General features: G+C 43.4%; 1 protein-coding gene and 1 long non-coding RNA gene across 5 annotated transcripts in view; both read left to right on the forward strand.

Annotated features, from left to right (window-relative positions):
* Positions 1 to 4858, forward strand: part of ano5a (anoctamin 5a) — a 67026-nt gene extending 62168 nt beyond the window's left edge. For 3 of the 4 annotated variants that reach the window (XM_064335693.1, XM_064335694.1, XM_064335696.1), the window contains one exon: positions 292 to 4858. In XM_064335693.1, coding sequence (XP_064191763.1) covers positions 292 to 525 — 234 coding nt within the window. In that variant the 3' untranslated portion in view covers positions 526 to 4858. The remainder of the gene's footprint in view (positions 1 to 291) is intronic. The other variant, XR_010330039.1, reaches the window with a different exon arrangement.
* A 1448-nt stretch (positions 4859 to 6306) lies between these two features.
* LOC135256109 (uncharacterized) lies at positions 6307 to 7453 on the forward strand. The gene is made up of 3 exons (XR_010330380.1): positions 6307 to 6363; positions 6637 to 6702; positions 7212 to 7453. It is a non-coding gene; the product is annotated as an uncharacterized LOC135256109 (long non-coding RNA).
* The last annotated feature ends 11688 nt before the right edge of the window (positions 7454 to 19141 follow it).

Here is a 19141-nt window from a genome sequence, read left to right on the forward strand (position 1 = left end):
TATTGGAAAATAGTGTACGATACGGGTGGTGATACGGCCGAGGCCAAGCTGACATAATCAGCTGAAACTGAAATATTCTTCCACGGCCCTTTTGGCATGTTGTTTTACTGTGATTCTATCAGGAAAAAAATCATAAATGTTAAAATGAATGCCCACCCTTGGACCAATCCGTTGTATAAATCAGTATACCAAACACTGATATATATCACAATGACATAACTCTAGATCAAACCCTTATCGCTTACACAGATGTTGCTTCTTGCTGTCTGATCCATTGTCCTTTCCCATCAGCATGTGGTGTTTGGAGTGAAGGTGTTCGTGGCGTGGATGATCCCAGACGTTCCCTCGGAGGTGAAGGCACGGGTCAAGCGGGAGCGCTACCTGGTGCAGGAGTACCTGCACAACTACGAAGTGGAGAAGCTGAGGGTGCAGCTCAGCCAGCTCAACGGCTACCACAGCCCGGAGCAGACCACGGTCATCTGCACCCTCGCCGAGACTACAGAGGTCTTACCAGAGTGCCTGTAACCCCCAGACCCACCCTCCCCACCTCAGAGCAGGTGCTGGACACGCTTCTGCTCAGCTCATGGCTCGAGTTTCCTAAAGTAGCACTTATAGGCATCTGTGGCTGGAGAATGCTGTTAAAATGAAATGCCCTGGCTTTCGGTTTCCAGTTTTCTAATATGCAGCTCGAACCTGAGGCCTTTGTATCTCAATGACTTTCATCATCACCACCATTGCTGTCCTACACTGCTGCCAGTTCACACATTCACTCTGACTAACTGTCAGAACAGGCCTCTCAGACCTAATTTGAGCTAAGACTGTTGGTCATCAGTCATTATTTGCATTAATGCATTGATTAATTGTACTGTTTTCCTGGGGCAGCTGGGTGCCTGCTATGTGCTGGTAATCACAATTGAGCATTCCAAATTTTGGAGAAAAAGGGGGTGAGATGGGATGTGTGGGAGTGGGCGGCCAGCCCTCATGCCTTCCGATTTTAGTCTATACTTTTCTTTCCCTCACGTGCCATTTCCATGCAAACCGCCCGTACTGTAAGAAACCAAGAGCAGGCAGCTTCAAGTGAATATTCAGCGCTTATTATAGCCGAGGTACAGCCCCAACGTGAAGGCTGTTTTTCAGCAAGGTCTCTCTTTCTGCAGCACTAAAAATGAATGAGCCACAGTGCCAGCCACAATTATACATATTTATGTGTGTAAGGAAATAGCATGCATGCATCGGTTTAGGTGTTGGTTTGATGTATATAAAATTGTCTGTTTCCAAGTATGTTAAGATTATGGGCCATACCAGATATAAATATCATAGTGTACTGCTTGTGTACTATCAGACCTATGGAACAAAAATATTGTTGAGGGGATATAATGCTTCAGTTTTGATAAATAAGAAGGGTTATATCAGTGAAAGTTCAAGTTCATATGTGTTATGCAATTGTTGTTGTTGTTGTTGCTGGAAACAAGTTATTTAAGTGTAACTGTACAAGAATTGGAGCGAAGGAATTCGGCTGGGAAATATCCATGACACTGTAGCCACTGTGGGCAGGAGGGGGTAGATCCCCAGACATAGTTAATGTGTATGTGTTTATGTATTTCATGTCTTGAGCCTTTAGGCCAATGGTATTGGGCCCAAATATTATACAGCCAGTCCAAACAGTGCAATTGCATTCTGTAAAATTCAGTTTACCTAGCAAGCATGTGACAGAAGTGTGATTTACTGTGAAATGCATTGAAAAATGGTATACAGACCTTTTTGTTCATCTGAAGCTGAAGCTGAAGCTTTTTTTGCCATACTACAGGATTGAATTCAAGCCACTTCCAAAGAAGACTTCACTGTCAGTTCCATTCAGTTATTTTTTTATTATAACAGTGAAAGTATCATCTTTGTGTTTAGATTAATTTGTTTCATTAATGTCTTCTACTGCAGCATCTGTGAGGTATCATGTAAAATAATTACAGTTCAAGCATCAATTGTGCCTTGACCACATATTTTGTGAATAACAAACAGAACCAGCCCTAGCTTTTGCAGGGTTCTAAGCAGGATTTGACTTTGGGGTCCCCACACGGTAGCCCGCTCAGCTTGGCTCCACCTGTGGCTGCGGGGCCATAGGTAGCCACTTATGACACTTACATTCAATGTAAGATAATGCAGGCTCATTTTAGTTTGAAAGCAGGCTTATTTTATTGTTTGTGTGCAGCCATTTTTTATATTTAAACCACTTTATTTCTCCTTTTAGGAATGTGTTAATAGTAAGAGTAATACCCAATTATATATTACATGTGAAGGCATTTTACAGTCACTTCACATCTGCAGGATGTCCTGAGGGCTCCACAGGACTCTTTTGTATCTCCAAGCTGTTGATACTGTATATGACTCGGGCCACCAGTTTGTCTCCACCATGTGACCTGCATGGATTTGCACTTGTATTTCAATGGTTATCCTCCAGGGGTCCTCAGAGGCACTCCCAACAACAGAGTCAAGTGGCTAATCGTACAATTGAGTTTCTAATTGAGAAACTTTATCTAATATGGGGAGATTCAGGAAGGAAAGTGAACATGAATAGTTTAAATGCTATGGAGAGCATGTCATTGAGCCAATGGTTCTCACTCCTGGTCTGTCTGTTGGCTTTTGTTGTTACTCAGCGCTTGAGTAGCACAGCAATTGATTAGTTAAAGCAGTTGATTACAGTTAACTGAGGTCACCTGGTTTCTTGGGTCTGAATCAGTCTCTGATTTTCAGAAAAAAACAAAAACCAACTGACTCTGTTGCTCTCCACGCCCAGAAGTGTGTTTAGCTGCAGTAAAAAGAAAAATGCAATCATATAAAGCAGGGTTGTCCTATCCTATCCGAAAAGGGCTAGTGTGGGTGCAGGTCTTTGTTTTAGCCCAGCACTAAGACATCTGATTCTACTTAAAATATTGATTAAAAACCATGATTAGTTAATTAGTTGAATCATTAGGTAATTTCTCCGGGTACTCCAGTTTACTCCCACAGTCCAAGATGTCGGTAATTTGAGACTCTAAATTAGCCATAGGTTGTATGTGTGTGAGTGAATAGTGTGTGTGCCCTGTGTAGATTTGCAGCCTGTCCAGGGTGTATTCTTGCCTCTCACCCAGTGCATGCTGGGATAGGCTCCAGCACCATCCCCCCCCCCCCCCCGACCCTGCCCAGGATAAGCGGATATAGATAATGAATGGATGGATGAAGTAATATTTTTTACTACTTTTTGTACAAATTAAATGTTAAATAACTGCTCTTATTTTTAATGTGAGCATTTCCCACTGCCTCTACCAAAACCTACAGTATAATGTCCCTGTACAACACTTACATATACTGCAGCAAGTCCATGGTAGTAATTGAACTGAATTTAAAATGTGAGTGTCGCTAGTAAACATCGCTGTCAATCATTGTCTGTACTTAATTAGTGGCAAATACTTTATCAATGTAGATTATTGGGGTGGTGCTAATTTTTTCAGAAGGGCTGGACAGAACGGCAGTTGCGACCTCTAGCTGGTGTAGGACTGAACCATGCGAGAAAACAAGGGGAGACAAACTGTTGGCCGTATATATATATAACATAATATGTATTTCTTCATTGTATACTGTCAAAAAACACTAACCGATTGTGGTGCAACGACCATACATTCCCAGTGTCAAAAATGGGGTATACAGTCTTTTCCATTTCCATTTCCATCCTTTTCCAGGATGCTTATAGTTTATCGCTCCAGCTTCCAAAGTTTAACCATTTAACCATGCATTCAGTGATCAGGGTGTGGGTGCAATGACTAAAATGTTTCTTAATGTGCCTATATTTACCTAAGTGTTAATGAGGGCTCCTCTTTATCTTAAGGGCCAGTTCTGTCATACAAAGAGCAGTATGTCTTTTCTGTTTTTTTTTTTGCCATTTGTGGGATGAAAGAAAAGAGGCTTTTTTCTTTTTGCACACTGCACTTAGAAATTGGACTTGCACTCTTCAAATGGAGTTATATAATTTTGCCACATTATCAGTGTTTGGATGCAGGACTATAGCTGAAATGGTTAACTCAAGGAAATAAAGCTATTTTCTCCGAGAAAGATAAAGTGCATTTTGTATTTTAAAAATGTGTATCCATGTAGCTATAGTTACCATATCAAATTTCAGATAGGTTATGTTAGTTTAGTTATGCACAATGTACTACTTCAGTTCAAGATCATAAATAATTAATGAAAGTGTGCTGGATTTATTGTCTAATTGTTTTAAAAATATGGCTTTTTTGTTTTTAGTCATAGTTACCTATTTATTTGCATTGTTAATTTATGTTGTTATGTCCATATGTATTCTTAATTCATTTTTTATTTTTTAGAATTAGAAGAAAGTTATTTTGTTATGTTGCTTTGGAAGGTCTTATTCTTTGTCTTTTTGCTCTGTCTGATGTTGCATTAAAGTAGCAAGATAAGCAAGTCATTTTTTGTGTAAACTCTTAATGCAAAATCTTTTCACAACATTAAAATAATACTCAAACATGATCACGTTTATAGTTTCAAGACCTGATAATTTAACTCCGATTTACTTCTATACACGAAACAGAACTATGTTGCCATTCTGCCGAAGTTTTTCCTTTTCAGGGCCTTCTAAGTTTCTCTTGTTTTTCTCTTGATGTATGACGAAGTGGCTAATTACTTCAAAGGATTTTTTAATGATCCTACAGTAATTTTGTTTTTATATATTGAGCCTTGTGTAACATTTCCTATTGTTAATGAAGATGACCATTGTTTTCATTTTTTAAGGTCAATCTGTATATATTTCAATGATTTATGGAATGCAACAGATGTCTAAAGTTAATAAACGATGTCAGCCAGAAAATCTAAAGATATTTATTTGTGGCATATGTGTTAGAATTGTCTAAATTGTCATTTTTGTGCGGGGCAAAACATCAGCATGCAGTGAATTAATGGTATTGTATCTAAACACATTTGAACTGAATATTATATCAACCCCACCAATTTAGGACAAAATGGTTTATCACTACAAATTTATCACTGCATCCTTCTGAGTTTCTCTTGTTATATATTATATATATCTAAATCAAAATGATATCAAAAGCTTAAAACAAACCATTTCCTCGTCCCACCCGTAACTAATACAAAACACAAAACCTGAAAACATTTAGATTGTTCTTATAAAAAGTGTTTTTCTTCAATATCATTTTTTGTACTGTGTTTTTTATGAGTAACTGATAACAGTAATGCATATAAATGTAGGCTGTGTTAGAGACATGCATACACATACATACATGCAAATACATATACATTGTAGCTAAGAAACAGATGATTCAGCCATTTTTCCATTAGTCATTTTTCTCATGATAAATTAAATGTTTGACATTTTTAAATGGAAGTGAGGTATTGTAGACACAACAGACCTACTAATTGTTTGTATGTTGGTAGAGGATAGGGCTAGTTAACATTAATTTAGAAACGTGCCGTTTTCAGGTAGCTACATTAGCATAATAAAAAATAAATTAAAAAGCAGCAGTTAAACAGTAGAAACGTGCATGACTTTTGCTAAACAAAATAATTGAACATTCTGATATAATTTGAATGTCAGTATTGCATATGGGAATGAAGTTCTAAACACCTACTTATTTAAATGGCCATGAACGGCTGTGCAATGAAAAGACATGGTTAATGTCATCCTGGAAGAGGTGGAGGAACACGTCCAAGCAGAGGGGCTACCACTCCAGCTGAAGGCTCCAATAGTGCTGACTATGACCATCCAGATGTTCCTCCTGTAGACTTGGACAAGCAGGCCTCTAGCACCTCCTGCAGACATGGACACAGTCCCAACTGCACACTCCTACTGATCTAGGTGAAGAGTTCAATCATGAGCAAGGTGATGGACAGCTGTCCAGGGCTGAGAGGCCTCGCCGGGCAAGCATGACCACTACGAGTAAACATTCCAATCCTAACAATTTACCAAGACCGGCAAATTCCATGGGGTATGTGGACCTGAGTTTGGGGGTGGCTGCCCTCCCAGACACACAATGACGCCCCTCTTAGAACAGAATTACTGGATCGTCGGGGTGACGATTCATTTCGGGGGGGGGGGGGGGGGGGCGTGAATGTAGTGACCCTAACTAGTGACCCACTAAGTTCTGTTTGTATGCATTGTCACCCTAACTTGCAACCAATTTACATACAAGCCTACTGATTCCATTCTCAATGACCCTAAGTAGTGAGATCATCTACAGGTGCGAATGGGTGAATGAGCAACTAGGAGCATGATTCTTAAGCCCTTTGTCTTTTGGTTTGCGAGACCAAACACTGCTGTTGCTGGGACCTGGGCACTTTCTGAAGTTATTCTTCTGTTTGGAGGTATACTGTCACAAATAATTCTATCTGGCCCGTTAGTTGCCCGTTAAACTGGGATCTGTGCAATCCACTCAAGGTTATCCTATTGCACATTGTTGTACGGCGTTGCCTGTTAATTTGCTGACTTGCTGACACCACCAATTGAGTTTGGCAATATTCTGTATTGCTGACGGTAACTGTTTGATTTGTTAATTCATTTAAAAAAAATACTTTTAATTTAGCAATTCCTATAGTACGGTTAAGCTGTGTTTTACTATTTATTGTTTTTATTTTCAGACATTTGACATTTGAGTCCCGCAAGTGAACTAATGCAAGCCAAAGCATAAAAGGCGGCATTGCAAAGTATGTAGAACACTTACTGTTTAACTTCCAACTATCATCAGTCCTCAGTGCTGTGAACTCATGGCTTTATTTTATTTGCAGAGGTCTGAATCCTGCAAGTGTACAAATGCAAGCCCTTGTGTAAGACCGCATTGTGAAGTGCGTGTGTATCTGGCATGCCCCGCCCCAGGTGCTATCAGCCACTGTTTTCCTAGTTATTCACTGTATTCACATGATTGTTCAAAAAGGGATTGTCTAAAAGCAATTGTGCACTTTATAGCGCAAGGGTTGGTTATTTCCCACCCAGTTTGGGGCAAAGTGATTTCTGTATCTTTGGCAGTAAAGGTTGTGGTGAATGTAAACTTTTGTCCTCTTAGTGCCCATTCAAGTGCCGTCTGCCTTATTGCCCGAGAAGTCGGGTGTAACCCTCTTGTCCTTGCCTGCGGTCTCGGCTTTGGTGTGTGGGGATTCCTGCACCCGCAGTGTTGTAATATTTGATTTTTGCATTAATCTACCCATTTGATTTGCAGTGGCCTTGGCTTTGCATGAGTGTCATCTTCCCTCCATTTGGTGTGCGATGTGGAGTTCTCTCTTCACTTCACTATCTCCCCCTCAGACGCACTTAGTTGGAGGCGTGGCTTGGTGGCTTGGTGGCAGGTGATCATGTGGCTCTCCAGAGCGCAGGCAGTGTGGTATCTTCAAACCCATCTCATTTTAATTAGTATAATAAATATTTTTAACATGGAAACTGTAATAAAGATCATTTTTGTAATCATGCCTCAACTGGTATTCTTGATCCTGTGTTTTGGGTATTACAGCTACACTCTAAATTAGTTTCTATTTGGTCAAAACGGAATTCCCCTCTACTTCATGTTGAGTTCCTTCTACTCATTAAACAGAAGGTGACATGGTTCAGTCAGGACTTAGGACCTATTTTGCTAGTGGCATGCATGCATGCATACATACATGCATACCTGCATACATAGAATACCTAATTAACCATTTTCCTAATTGGAAATTATAGCTGTGTGTCTTGCTTCCCACTTGGATCGGAAGCAAGGAATAAGGGAGCGATGAGTGGCGTGCCACTGTCAGTAAAGGCTAAGTAGTTTCGGGATCTTGCAGGTGTGTGTGAGGCAAGAAGAATGACTAGATTCTGAGAAGGGGTAAAGGAGGACAGTAATTCTGTATGTTTGAGTTTGGAAGGGGAATTGCCGGAAAGAGCATACCTGGATTATGTGTGGCTGAGGCCATATGAGAGAGCTCCTCTCAGATGTTTTTGTTGTCAAGAATATGGACATGTTGCTGCAGTATGTAGAGGAGTCAGAAGATGTAGGAGGTGTGGGAAGGACAATTGCAATGCGAAGGTATGTAAAGTTGAGAAAGAGCATGCAAAGTTCCTGCACTGTGAGGGACATCACGATATGGGGTCAGCACAGTGTCCAAAAAGAATGAAGGCAGGGAAAGTGAATAAGATGAGAGAAGAAAAGCGATTGTCGTATGCCGAAGCTGCTTAGAGAATGGAGAGAAACGACGAGATGGTGATAATGCAAAAATAACCGAAGCAGGAAAGGAATGGAGCTGGTCAGAATATCTGCATGGAAAAGAAAAGATTTTTGGCATTCATTGCAATGGTCATAAATTGCGCTGCTGAAATACAGGGGAAGTCGGAAAGAATCAAGATGGTGCTGGACGCTGCCAGGAGATACTTGAACATTGTAGATATATCTGGAGAAGATCTAGATGTAACACTGCGGGAAGGATTAATCAACATCAACTCAGGCAATTGGGTCTGGGTTATAGAATGGAAAATGTCAGGACTAGGATCACTTTGGGTGGACATTGTCCTTACTTCTTGGTTCCTGTATGTCACTTCCTTTCTACCATACAACAACACAGCAGGTAATACCAATACACAAAAGTTACAGTGAAACCTAGTGGTGTAATAGGAAATATAACTAAAGCATAATAAAAGCATTAGAGGACACAACAGACACTGTAAATAGTTAGTAATGTTATGATGTTACACACTCTTGTACAGCAGGTGGCGGTATGGACCTTTAAGTTAAGTTGGTTGCGATTCGCCAGTAAAACCGAGAGAAGAAGAAGAAAAAGAATACAGAAGACAGCTTCCGTTCCATGGATTCCTATGGGAGCTGTCCAAAGGCGCATGAAGCCAATTCATGGACGCAACCATATTTGACTATGGGCCATTGGCACCAGTGTGTGCGCGCTGGGTACCTAAGGTGAAGGATCACGGTAAACGCAGAAAATTGACGTTAACCCGCGGGTGTGCGCTCCGATTTCAAATCGTCTGATGAACTGTGGCCACTGAACTGTGACCGTGGCATTGCTGGCTAGCTACAATACTCATTCTGCCGATTTCTGATATGGTTTCTAAATTTCTGCGAGTAAAAGTAATAAATAAGACAGTCGATATTTTTATAGAAGCATTCAGCAAGACTGTACATTACATTATCTAGCTAGATACGTTGTCTACTGACGAAAAAGCTACGCCGAGCTAGTGTAACATGGTTTATAATGATTACACTTGCCATTGTATCAGAGGTGTATGTGTGTATCTTGGGTCTAGTGTTCTGTCACTTTAAAATACTTGTGTAGTTGCCTTTAAGGGAATGACACACGTTATGTTCTTCCCAGTTTAACTTGCCCATGCAAGCGGTAGGTCACGTTTTAACATTGTGCCAATTATTTTAAGAGATTGTTCATATTTGTTCACAATTATATCGTTATATCAATGCATATGTACCTAAAGGAGTTTAAATATGGACAAAGGCTTTTGTGCATTTGTAGATTTGTATATCCACTATATCTGTTCTACGAACTGCAGCGAACGGCATGTAGGCTATGTTGCTAGCTAAGTTAGCCACTTACCAGGCCGCGTGTACGTGTGGTAACATGAGTGTTTCTACATTTTTAGATCACCATTGCTGAAGATACATGTTGAGAACAGTCCAGTGATCGCACTGTTTGTCTGTTATCAGGTACATATGTATGCTGTAATTGATATTGTTGGTTATATTGCCCAGTTTAACTTGCCCATGCAAGCGATCACCATTGCTGAAGATACATGTTGAGAACAGTCCAGTGATCGCACTGTTTGTCTGTTATCAGAATAAATCAGCTCAACTGGGAATCCTGGTTTGTGGTGCTTTTACACAACACAACGCAAGATCACGCCTGTTACACTGGTGCCGTAACGGTCTTCTTGTTTATGCTGGACGTTGGTGAAGAGGACTACCGACGCCGCACAAGCAGACAAGAATCACCGGGGCTGTATCTCCACGTGGTCTCGGTAGCGTAGCTGGCTTGTTTTAGCTAGCCTTTTAGCTTGCACAATACTGTGTCTGTGCGAAAATGTATGTCTTCTAGGCTTCATAAGGAGCTTGTAAATAATTAGACATTTACTAGATATGCTCCAAACAAAATTGTTGTTTTGTACAGTGATTTCAATAACCCCTAAAGATCGATGTTTTAATTTTGGAGTACATTCTCGTCCGTATTGTCGTGTTTAGACCTAGCGCCATTGTAGTTCCCGTTTTGGCCACACGGTGGAGCACTGTAATTCATGCTGTATGGAGCCATTTTCTGACAGAGAAACTTGGGGAGGATTTGGTTTGACTATTGTGCCGGTCCGAAAGAGATATTCTTTTTGAATGTGATTATTTAAGCAGCTTCACAGGGAAATTACATTGAACTTATGGTTACATGTGATATACATTTTTTTGTTTAATTTGTTAAAATAATTTTGCTGGGGCATTTTCTACTGTATAGCCTATGATCAATTGCTTATTGATATTTCTGTTCCTTTCTTCTGATTACCTTACTCATATTTCGTATACTGATTCATAATGGATAGTGGGCTGGGAAGTATTGGAAGGGGTAGGGGTGTTCTTATGTTGGGTTCTCCTGGGTCAGCAGATAGGGCTAGCACAATCCAACCCATTACCTCTACTCCTCTGCCAACTTCCACTACACAACATGCACACACCACTAGTGAGTTTGAACCCCAAGCTAATGCTTCTGAGCCAGTTTCACCTTCAGGGAACAGGGAGGTTTCAATTGAGTTACTGGCGGGTATTGTTGAGCGGGTGGGTCACTCTATTGGTGAAAGCATAGTGTCATGCCTGGGAGCAGCTAAGGCAGTGGGTGATGGGGTGGGTCCTCGGAATAACAGCGGGACAGGGGAACTGAAGATTGGTGACATTTAAAGCATGGGTCTGGTGCTGAAATCTGATGTAAAAGAACCAGGGTGTTTTAGAGGAGATGGTTCTGAGAAGTGTACAGTACAGGAGTGGGAGGAGTTTATGTTGGGTTATATGCGTAAGAAGGGTTTCGGTGCACAAGAGCAGTCTGAAGTGATGAGTAAACTTATGGGACGAGCACGAGATGTTTTCCGAGTTGGGTTACGTAGTAACTCCAAAATTGATTTGAGCCAAGGCCCGAGCCCCATCTTTGACATCTTGAAGCAACATTTCAGCGATACAGTGTATTCTGACATGCCATTAGCAGACTTTTATGCGACTTTGCCACTGACTGGTGAAAACCCTTTTGACTATTGGATCAGACTGAATAGGGCCATTGATGTGGCAGAGGACTGTATGAGGAGACAGGGTAAAAAGCTAGAAGATCCTGCTCGTGAAGTAACTATCATGTTTATCAGACACTGCCCTGATCCTGAACTATGTCTGATTTTCAAGTGCAAACCCCTGCATCAGTGGACTGCTGGGGATGTCCACGAGAGGCTGGAGGAACATCGGAGGGAGAGCAAAGCCAAACATCTCTCATGCCCACCTGTGATGGTCTCCACTCTGAGGCAGGAAGTGTTCTCTCCAGTGGTTTTGTCTATGGGCCAGCCCTCACCAGCAATTAAGCCAGAGCCAGCCATTGAACACACACCTGCTTCATCACCAGCACCCCCGCACAGCTCATCTGAACCTTTGGCCCGAGTCATTGCTTTGCTGGAGCGCGTGCTTGAACAGTGCCCACAGCAGACAGTAAACAATCCTGGGTCCCGTCCGCAGCAACGATTCAGGAACAGAGTAAACCCATCCCTGCCTTGCTCAGTGTGTGGTGATGCCAACCACAGTACAGTAGAACACTGTCGAGTTGATCATCTATGCTACCTCTGTTATGCTCCTGGCCATACACGCATAGCATGTCCGCGAGCTTCATCCCAGGAACAGGTTCTCCAGCCAGCAGGGCTCACCCAGCAGGGTTTAGCCAACCAGCAGGGAAACTAGATGGCCCACACGGAGAGGGGATACGTGATGGGCCTAATGAAGTCCCCCTAACTAACTGTGATGAGGATGTGGAATCTGTGTATTCAAGTGTATGTGACTCTGCAGAGCATGGTGTAAAAGTAATCTATCAGAACATACAGAGAGTGGCTTCGAACGACAATCTGTTCTACACGTGTTATTGTAAATGACGCGATGGAGGTGAAGGCAATGGTTGATAGCGGATCTATGGCCTGTACACTGAACTCAGCGGTGGTGCCACGCCTACAGGAAGTTGGAGTGTTATCAAGCGGCTCACTCAACCCAGTTGATGTGGTGCTGGTTGGGTGTGGGGGTTTGAGGACTAGACCTGTGGGAGTGTGTGAGTTGATGCTGACAGCGTATAGCTATAAAGCCTCTGTCCCTGTCTTAGTTGTGGATGGCCAAACTGATGAACTGATTATTGGCAGCAACTTTATCAAACATCTCATACATGTAATGAAGACAAGCAACTTCTTTGAGACACAGTCAACAGGACGTACTGATGATGAGGAGCAGCTTTTCTCTCTTCTGGCTAATGTGGAGAGGTGGCAGGGAAGGGATGTGCCAGACAAAGTGGGAACATTGAGGCTGAAGCAGGCAGTTACTTTGGAGCCGATGCAGGAGCACTTAGTTTGGGCTAGGCTGAAGAACACTACAAGCATTTCAGCTGGCAGTGCAGTTGTCATCGAACCCACAAGTGTTCGCTCAAGACCGAGGAACATTCTCATAGGGAGAACTGTAGCGATCCTGAGAAATGATGGATGGCTCCCAGTGAAGATCGTCAACCCGCTACCCCGGCCAGTAACATTGAGACGAAATGCCAAAGTCGCTGACGCATTCCCCTGTATGGCATTGGAGGACTTCGACACAGATGAACTGGTGGCATCTGCAGTCCCTCCCCCCACTCTACAGCAGCGGGTGCTGAAGATGGATGGCAACTCCGAGGGTGACAATACCAGTGCCGACAGCTTGACCATTGACAGTGGCCCTGAGTGCAAGGGAGCAGGTAGCGAAGTGCTGCGAATGCTGGGACTTGGGGACATAGATGTCGACTCCCCCCAATTGTCAGCTGAGGGTAGAGCTAAGTTAGTGCAACTGATAGCACGCTACGAGTCCATCTTCTCAAGGCACAAGCTGGATTGTGGAAAAGCTACTGGATTTGTGCATAGGATCAGGCTGAGTGATGAGAGACCCTTCAGGTTGCCTTATCGTAGGCTGTCTCCTAATCAGTACGACAAACTCAGACAGGCTTTGGATGAGATGGAGGAGTGTGAGATAGTTAGGAAGAGCAGCAGTGAGTTCGCCTTTCCGCTTGTTCTCATCTGGAAGAAGTCAGGTGAATTACGCCTGTGCACTGATTTCAGGCGGCTCAACGCATGCACGCTAAAGGATGCTCACCCCTTGCCACACCAAGCAGATGCACTTGCGGCCTTAGGCGGGAATGCCTATTTCTCGACGATGAACTTGACATCTGGCTATTACAACGAGGAGGTGCATGAGGAAGACCGAAGGTTCACGGCTTTCACCTCGCCTTTCGGACTCTATGAGTACAATCGGCTTCCTCAGGGCCTGTGTAATAGCCCAGCCACGTTTATGAGAATGATGCTGAGCATCTTCGGGGACCAGAATTTCCTAAGCCTCCTTTGCTACCTCGATGATGTGCTGGTTTTTGCACCCAGTGAAGAAGTGGGGCTGCAGCGTTTGGAGATGGTGTTTAGTCGCTTGAAGCAGCACAATCTTAAATTGGCACCAAATAAATGCCACTTCATGGAGAAGTCTGTGAGATTCTTGGGCCATGTTATCAGTGAAGCTGGTATTGCCACAGATCCTGAGAAGGTCCGAGCTATCACTGAAATGACAGAAAATGATCTCATGGAAAACAACTCAAATGTACCCTCTCAATCCAAGATCAGGTCCTTTCTCGGCATGGTGGTCTATTATCAACAGTTTATAGAGGGCTGCTCAGCCATTGCCAAGCCTTTGTTCGGGTTGACCACCGGACCCAAGACTCCGTGCCATGGGAAAGGGAGGGCGAAACGGAAAGTCACGAGGAAGCTTTCTGCATCAGATTGGACGGATGAATGCAGACAGGCCTTCAATCATCTAAGACAAGCTCTCCTTGATCAGGTCCTCCTGGCCCACCCAGACTTTAACAAACCATTCCTGTTGTCTGTGGATGCGTCGAGCAATGGTTTGGGAGCCGTGCTCTCTCAGGTGCCTAAAGATGGAGACAAGGCCAGACCTGTGGCTTTTGCAATTAAATCGCTGACCTATGCGCAGTCGAAATATCCTGCTCATTGGCTGGAGTTTTTTGCTCTACGTTGGGCGGTCTGTGATAAGTTTAGCCATTGGCTAAAAGGACGCCCATTCACAGTCTGGACAGATAACAACCCACTAACTTACATCCTGTCCAAACCCAAACTGGATGCATATGAGCAAAGGTGGGTTGCCAAGTTGGCCCCATTTGAGTTTGACATCAAGTATATCCCAGGGCCCAGGAATGTGGTGGCAGATGCGTTAAGCAGGCAGCCATTTGTGAAACCCAGTACCCTCCACAGGCTCACGAGAGTCCCTTACAACGAGCTGTTGGACGAGGTTGCTGGAGTGCAAGCCAAGAGGGTACAGGACGTTTTCCGCTGGTCCAACCATCCATGTGAGGCGGATCTGGAGAGCCATTCTTTGAATGCAGAGACCAAGGAGGTTGACTTAGCTGTCAACTGCCAATCCACCATCCCATCCCTGTTTGGATCCTTATCAAGTGATGAGGTGTCTGCAATCTTGACTTCCCATATTCATGGAGAGCCTGGGCTCCAAAGCCGTGCACTCTTGCTGCCACAGTTCCCTCAATCATTATTACCGGCTGAAGTGGCTGAAGTTGGTGCATTGTCATAGGTAGACCTCATGTCAGCACAACGGCAGGACGATATGTTAGCCAGAGTCATTTTCTACATGGAGAGGGGTCGGAGACCCTCTAGGAGGGAACGTGGCCACGAGCCATTGGGGGTTGTGAGGCTGCTTAAAGCATGGGAGAAGTTGTCCCTGCGAATAGGAGTGCTGTATCGGGTGACTAAGGAAGCAGTATCCAAGAAGAGGTCCTACCAATATGTTGTGCTTGCCTCACTGAAGTCAGCGGTCCTGAATGGTGTCCATGATGAGGCCGGACATCAAGGTCAGCAACGGACGCTGTGGTTGACAAGACGGAGGTTCTTCTGGCAAGGACTGGAGGCTGATGTTAAAGAGTATGTGAAGTGTTGTCGAAGATGTGTGTTCAGCAAAGCCCCAGAGCCTGAGGCGAGAGCCCCATTGGAAAGCATCATCACCACCGAACCCCTCGAGCTGGTCTGTGTGGACTTCCGGTGCGCTGAAGATGCTTCTAATAAGTCGCTTGATGTACTCGTCGTCACAGATCATTTCACCAAGTTGGCCCATGCCTTCTTGTGCCCCAATCAGTCAGCAAAAGCTGTTTCTCATCAACTGTGAAACAACATCTTCTGTGTCTTTGAGAGCAATCTCATCGCGGAGCTCCTCAGTGTGGCTGGGGTACAGAAATCTCACACAACTCCCTACCACCCGATGGGCAACGGTGGTGTCGAGAGATTCAATAGGACATTGGGCAATATGATCCGGGCCTTGCCAGCCAGAGCAAAACACAAGTGGCCTCAAATGCTCAAATCTCTGACCTTTTCCTATAATTGTACAATCCACGAGACCACTGGGCACGCTCCATTCCAGCTGATGTTCGGGAGAACACCACGCCTGCCTGTAGATATGCTGTTCGGGGAGGTGCTGCATGACTCCGAGGTTGTAGACTACGATGCAGGAGGCCATAAAGACTGCTCAGGCATCAGCTAATAGACAGCTGAGGAGGCATGCAGACCTGTACAACAGGAAAGTCAGAGGGGCCCCTGTGGAGATCGGAGATCGTGGGCTGCTGGCGAATAAGGGGGAACGTGGCAGAAGAAAACTCGCGGATAGATGGGAGAATTGATTGCATTTTATGATTCTATGTTGTTGCAGAGAAGAACAGTGACATTCACACGTATAAGATCCGCAACACTTCCACAGGTCACGAGAAGACTGTGCACCGCAATCTTATCATGCCAGTTAACTTCCTGCCATTGCTTGATACACCTGAGCAGATAATTGATGAAGTCGCCAGTTCTGATGAAAGTGATGCACCTGCTGATGAGATGAATGCTGAGGAGAGAACAAGTGTGTGGGTATCGGAGCTGATGAGTGATGTGTCGGATGATGGGAGATCAGATCACATAGAGGAAGAGTGCAGGTGAAGTGAGGGACGTGGGTTGGCGCCCGGTTCTGGCCCGCTGACTGATGTTCCTGGGGGGGAAACAGTGGATAATGACCCCAAGGCTGTGGACTCTGACGTTGGGCACAAGAGCACAGGCTCTAACTTCCAACGCATGGACTCTGACTTGAGACACTGTGATTCAAATCCTGTCTACCACCCGACTCTTACCTGTGACTCAGTACAACCTCATGGCGATGGTGACTCTATCGTGACTGACTCCCCGGCTTCTGTTCCTGACTGTCAGACGACAGAGACTGGTAGACGTACCATGTCAAGGGCTGGGCGTTACATAAAACCTGTTATGAGACTCATAGAAACAATGCAGACACAGAGAGTCTTGGGTAATGACTTTAAGAGAGTGGCCGTATGGGTGTGAAATTCTTTACGTTTACATTTTAGAGTGATTACTGGTTTTCATAATGTTTTTCTCCAATTTCTGGTCTTTTTATTTTCACTGGGGCTGATTTTTGTATTGTTACCAAGTGTAATTAACATGTAATAGGCATGTTTACCTGGGGATTTAATTTTGCTCCCTCATTCTGGCGTGGAATGGTCTTAAAGACAGGAATGTTTGGTGACATAGAATTGCAAGGCTTTGCATGCCTCATGTTTATTTTGCTATGGCAAGTGGAATTCAGAGGGGGAGGGTGTAACATGGTTAATAATGATTACACTTGCCATTGGACCAGAGGTGTATGTGTGTATCTTGGGTCTAGTGTTCTGTCACTTTAAAATACTTGTGTAGTTGCCTTTAAGGGAATGACGCACGTTATGTTCTTCCCAGTTTAACTTGCCCATGCAAGCGGTAGGTCACGTTTTAACATTGTGCCAATTATTTTAAGAGATTGTTCATATTTGTTCACAATTATATCGTTATATCAATGCATATGTACCTAAAGGAGTTTAAATATGGACAAAGGCTTTTGTGCATTTGTAGATTTGTATATCCACTATATCTGTTCTACGAACTGCAGCGAATGGCATGTAGGCTATGTTGCTAGCTAAGTTAGCCACTTACCAGGCCGTGTGTGTGTGTGGTAACATGAGTGTTTCTACATTTTTAGATCACCATTGCTGAAGATACATGTTGAGAACAGTCCAGTGATCGCACTGTTTGTCTGTTATCAGGTACATATGTATGCTGTAATTTATATTGTTGGTTATATTTCCCAGTTTAACTTGCCTATGCAAGCAATCACCATTGCTGAAGATACATGTTGAGAACAGTCCAGTGATCGCACTGTTTGTCTGTTATCAGAATAAATCAGCTCAACTGGGAATCCTGGTTTGTGGTGCTTTTACACAACACAACGCAAGATCACGCCTGTTACACTAGCAAGACTGAAATGCAGTGAGCTATCTATCGAGCTGTCTTACTGACTAGCCACAGCCAGTTAGCTAGACAGTAGAACAGTTGTAGATGGCTAACGTTTCCGAACGATACAAACATTCAGTGGCAGTCGACTGCCACTGAATGTTTGTGCTAGCCTACAATCTAAAGGGAACCACAAAGCGAATTATAAAATAGTGGTATTCTACAAAAAGCTGTAGTCACTGATGTGATGGTCGGTTTATCACAGCACACCGGCCCATTTTCACGCTTAGGCCTATGAGCACATTGAACTATGAGTTAGCAAAGAAATAATAAATAAATGGCCAAAATGCAAAAATTTACGTAAAATCTTGATAAATTAGGTTTATGAATTATATTCACACAATCGTCATCTTTGTAAATGACATGTTTACCATCTTCATCACCACTTCATCTTACTCAGCATCATTTGAAACATAATTTAAGAGTAAATTAAATATAGCTATTATCATCATTTAATTTATGTTGGCCTATTTATTTTCCATATGTGATTACGTTGTTGTCATCATTAGCACCATCATCATGCAAAGACAGAAATATTACAACTAATAACATTTTAATGACATTAGGCTATTAGTAGCAATATCAAAGTGAGAATGTAGTCTTGAGGAATCAGCATAAAAGAATCTTAATTTAAGAGCCACCTATGCCTAGCTTTAATAGCTATTAAATATTTATTTATTTGTCATGAGTCATCACCATGAACAATGGACACCATGGTTTAATACTTTGCATATATTGGTTCTGTGCAAGTGTGGTGGGGTGGGCGTGGTTTGAGCGTCGGCTGCAGAGAGAGAGTGTGAGAGGAGCGGCTCGCGGATCCTTCGTCACGACTGTCAGCTGGAGGTAATCAGCGCCGATAATTGTTAATTGTTTAATTGCGCTGATTGCCTCTGATTGCTTTCAACAGTGAGCCTGGGGTTTTTAAAGGAAGACCGGAAGCTGGAGCGGGAGGGCTGACAACAAGACGGCTGCGGAACCGTCGTTTGTGTATACAGATTGCTGTAAAACGCATTGGTGAATAAAAGAGCACGGCAGTGCTAATTAAGGAACCAACTGTCTCCCGTGAGTGTGTGTGTTTAAACAGGAGGGGTGGCACTCACTTGCCACAGCAAGCAACTCTGAATTTTCTGCATCGATGCGTCAATAACAGTCTCATACTCGTTCATGTATGAAACGAGCGGGTGTGTTCGTCTTAGTAGTTACGAGCACTGTGACGTAAATCTATGTGGACAAAATTGAAATGAAATAAATCTTATATCTTCTTCCGACTCAGAACAAAAATCGGTGCCTGGAGCATAATTAGTTCAGTGTGAAGAAAGTTTAGAGATAAAGTTATGCCCAAAATAATTTAATTTGGCCAGGTTAAATTCGTAGTTTTGAATGGACTTCAATGGGGAAATTTGCTTTTTGGCACCAGAGGCTTACTAAACTGCAATACCTCGAGTAACAACTGGAGTTCATGAGCTTCACGGAGAATGGCAATCCATGGCCCCC

This window comes from Anguilla rostrata, chromosome 5 (assembly GCF_018555375.3).
Source record: "Anguilla rostrata isolate EN2019 chromosome 5, ASM1855537v3, whole genome shotgun sequence".
NCBI classification, from domain to species: Eukaryota; Metazoa; Chordata; class Actinopteri; order Anguilliformes; family Anguillidae; genus Anguilla; species Anguilla rostrata.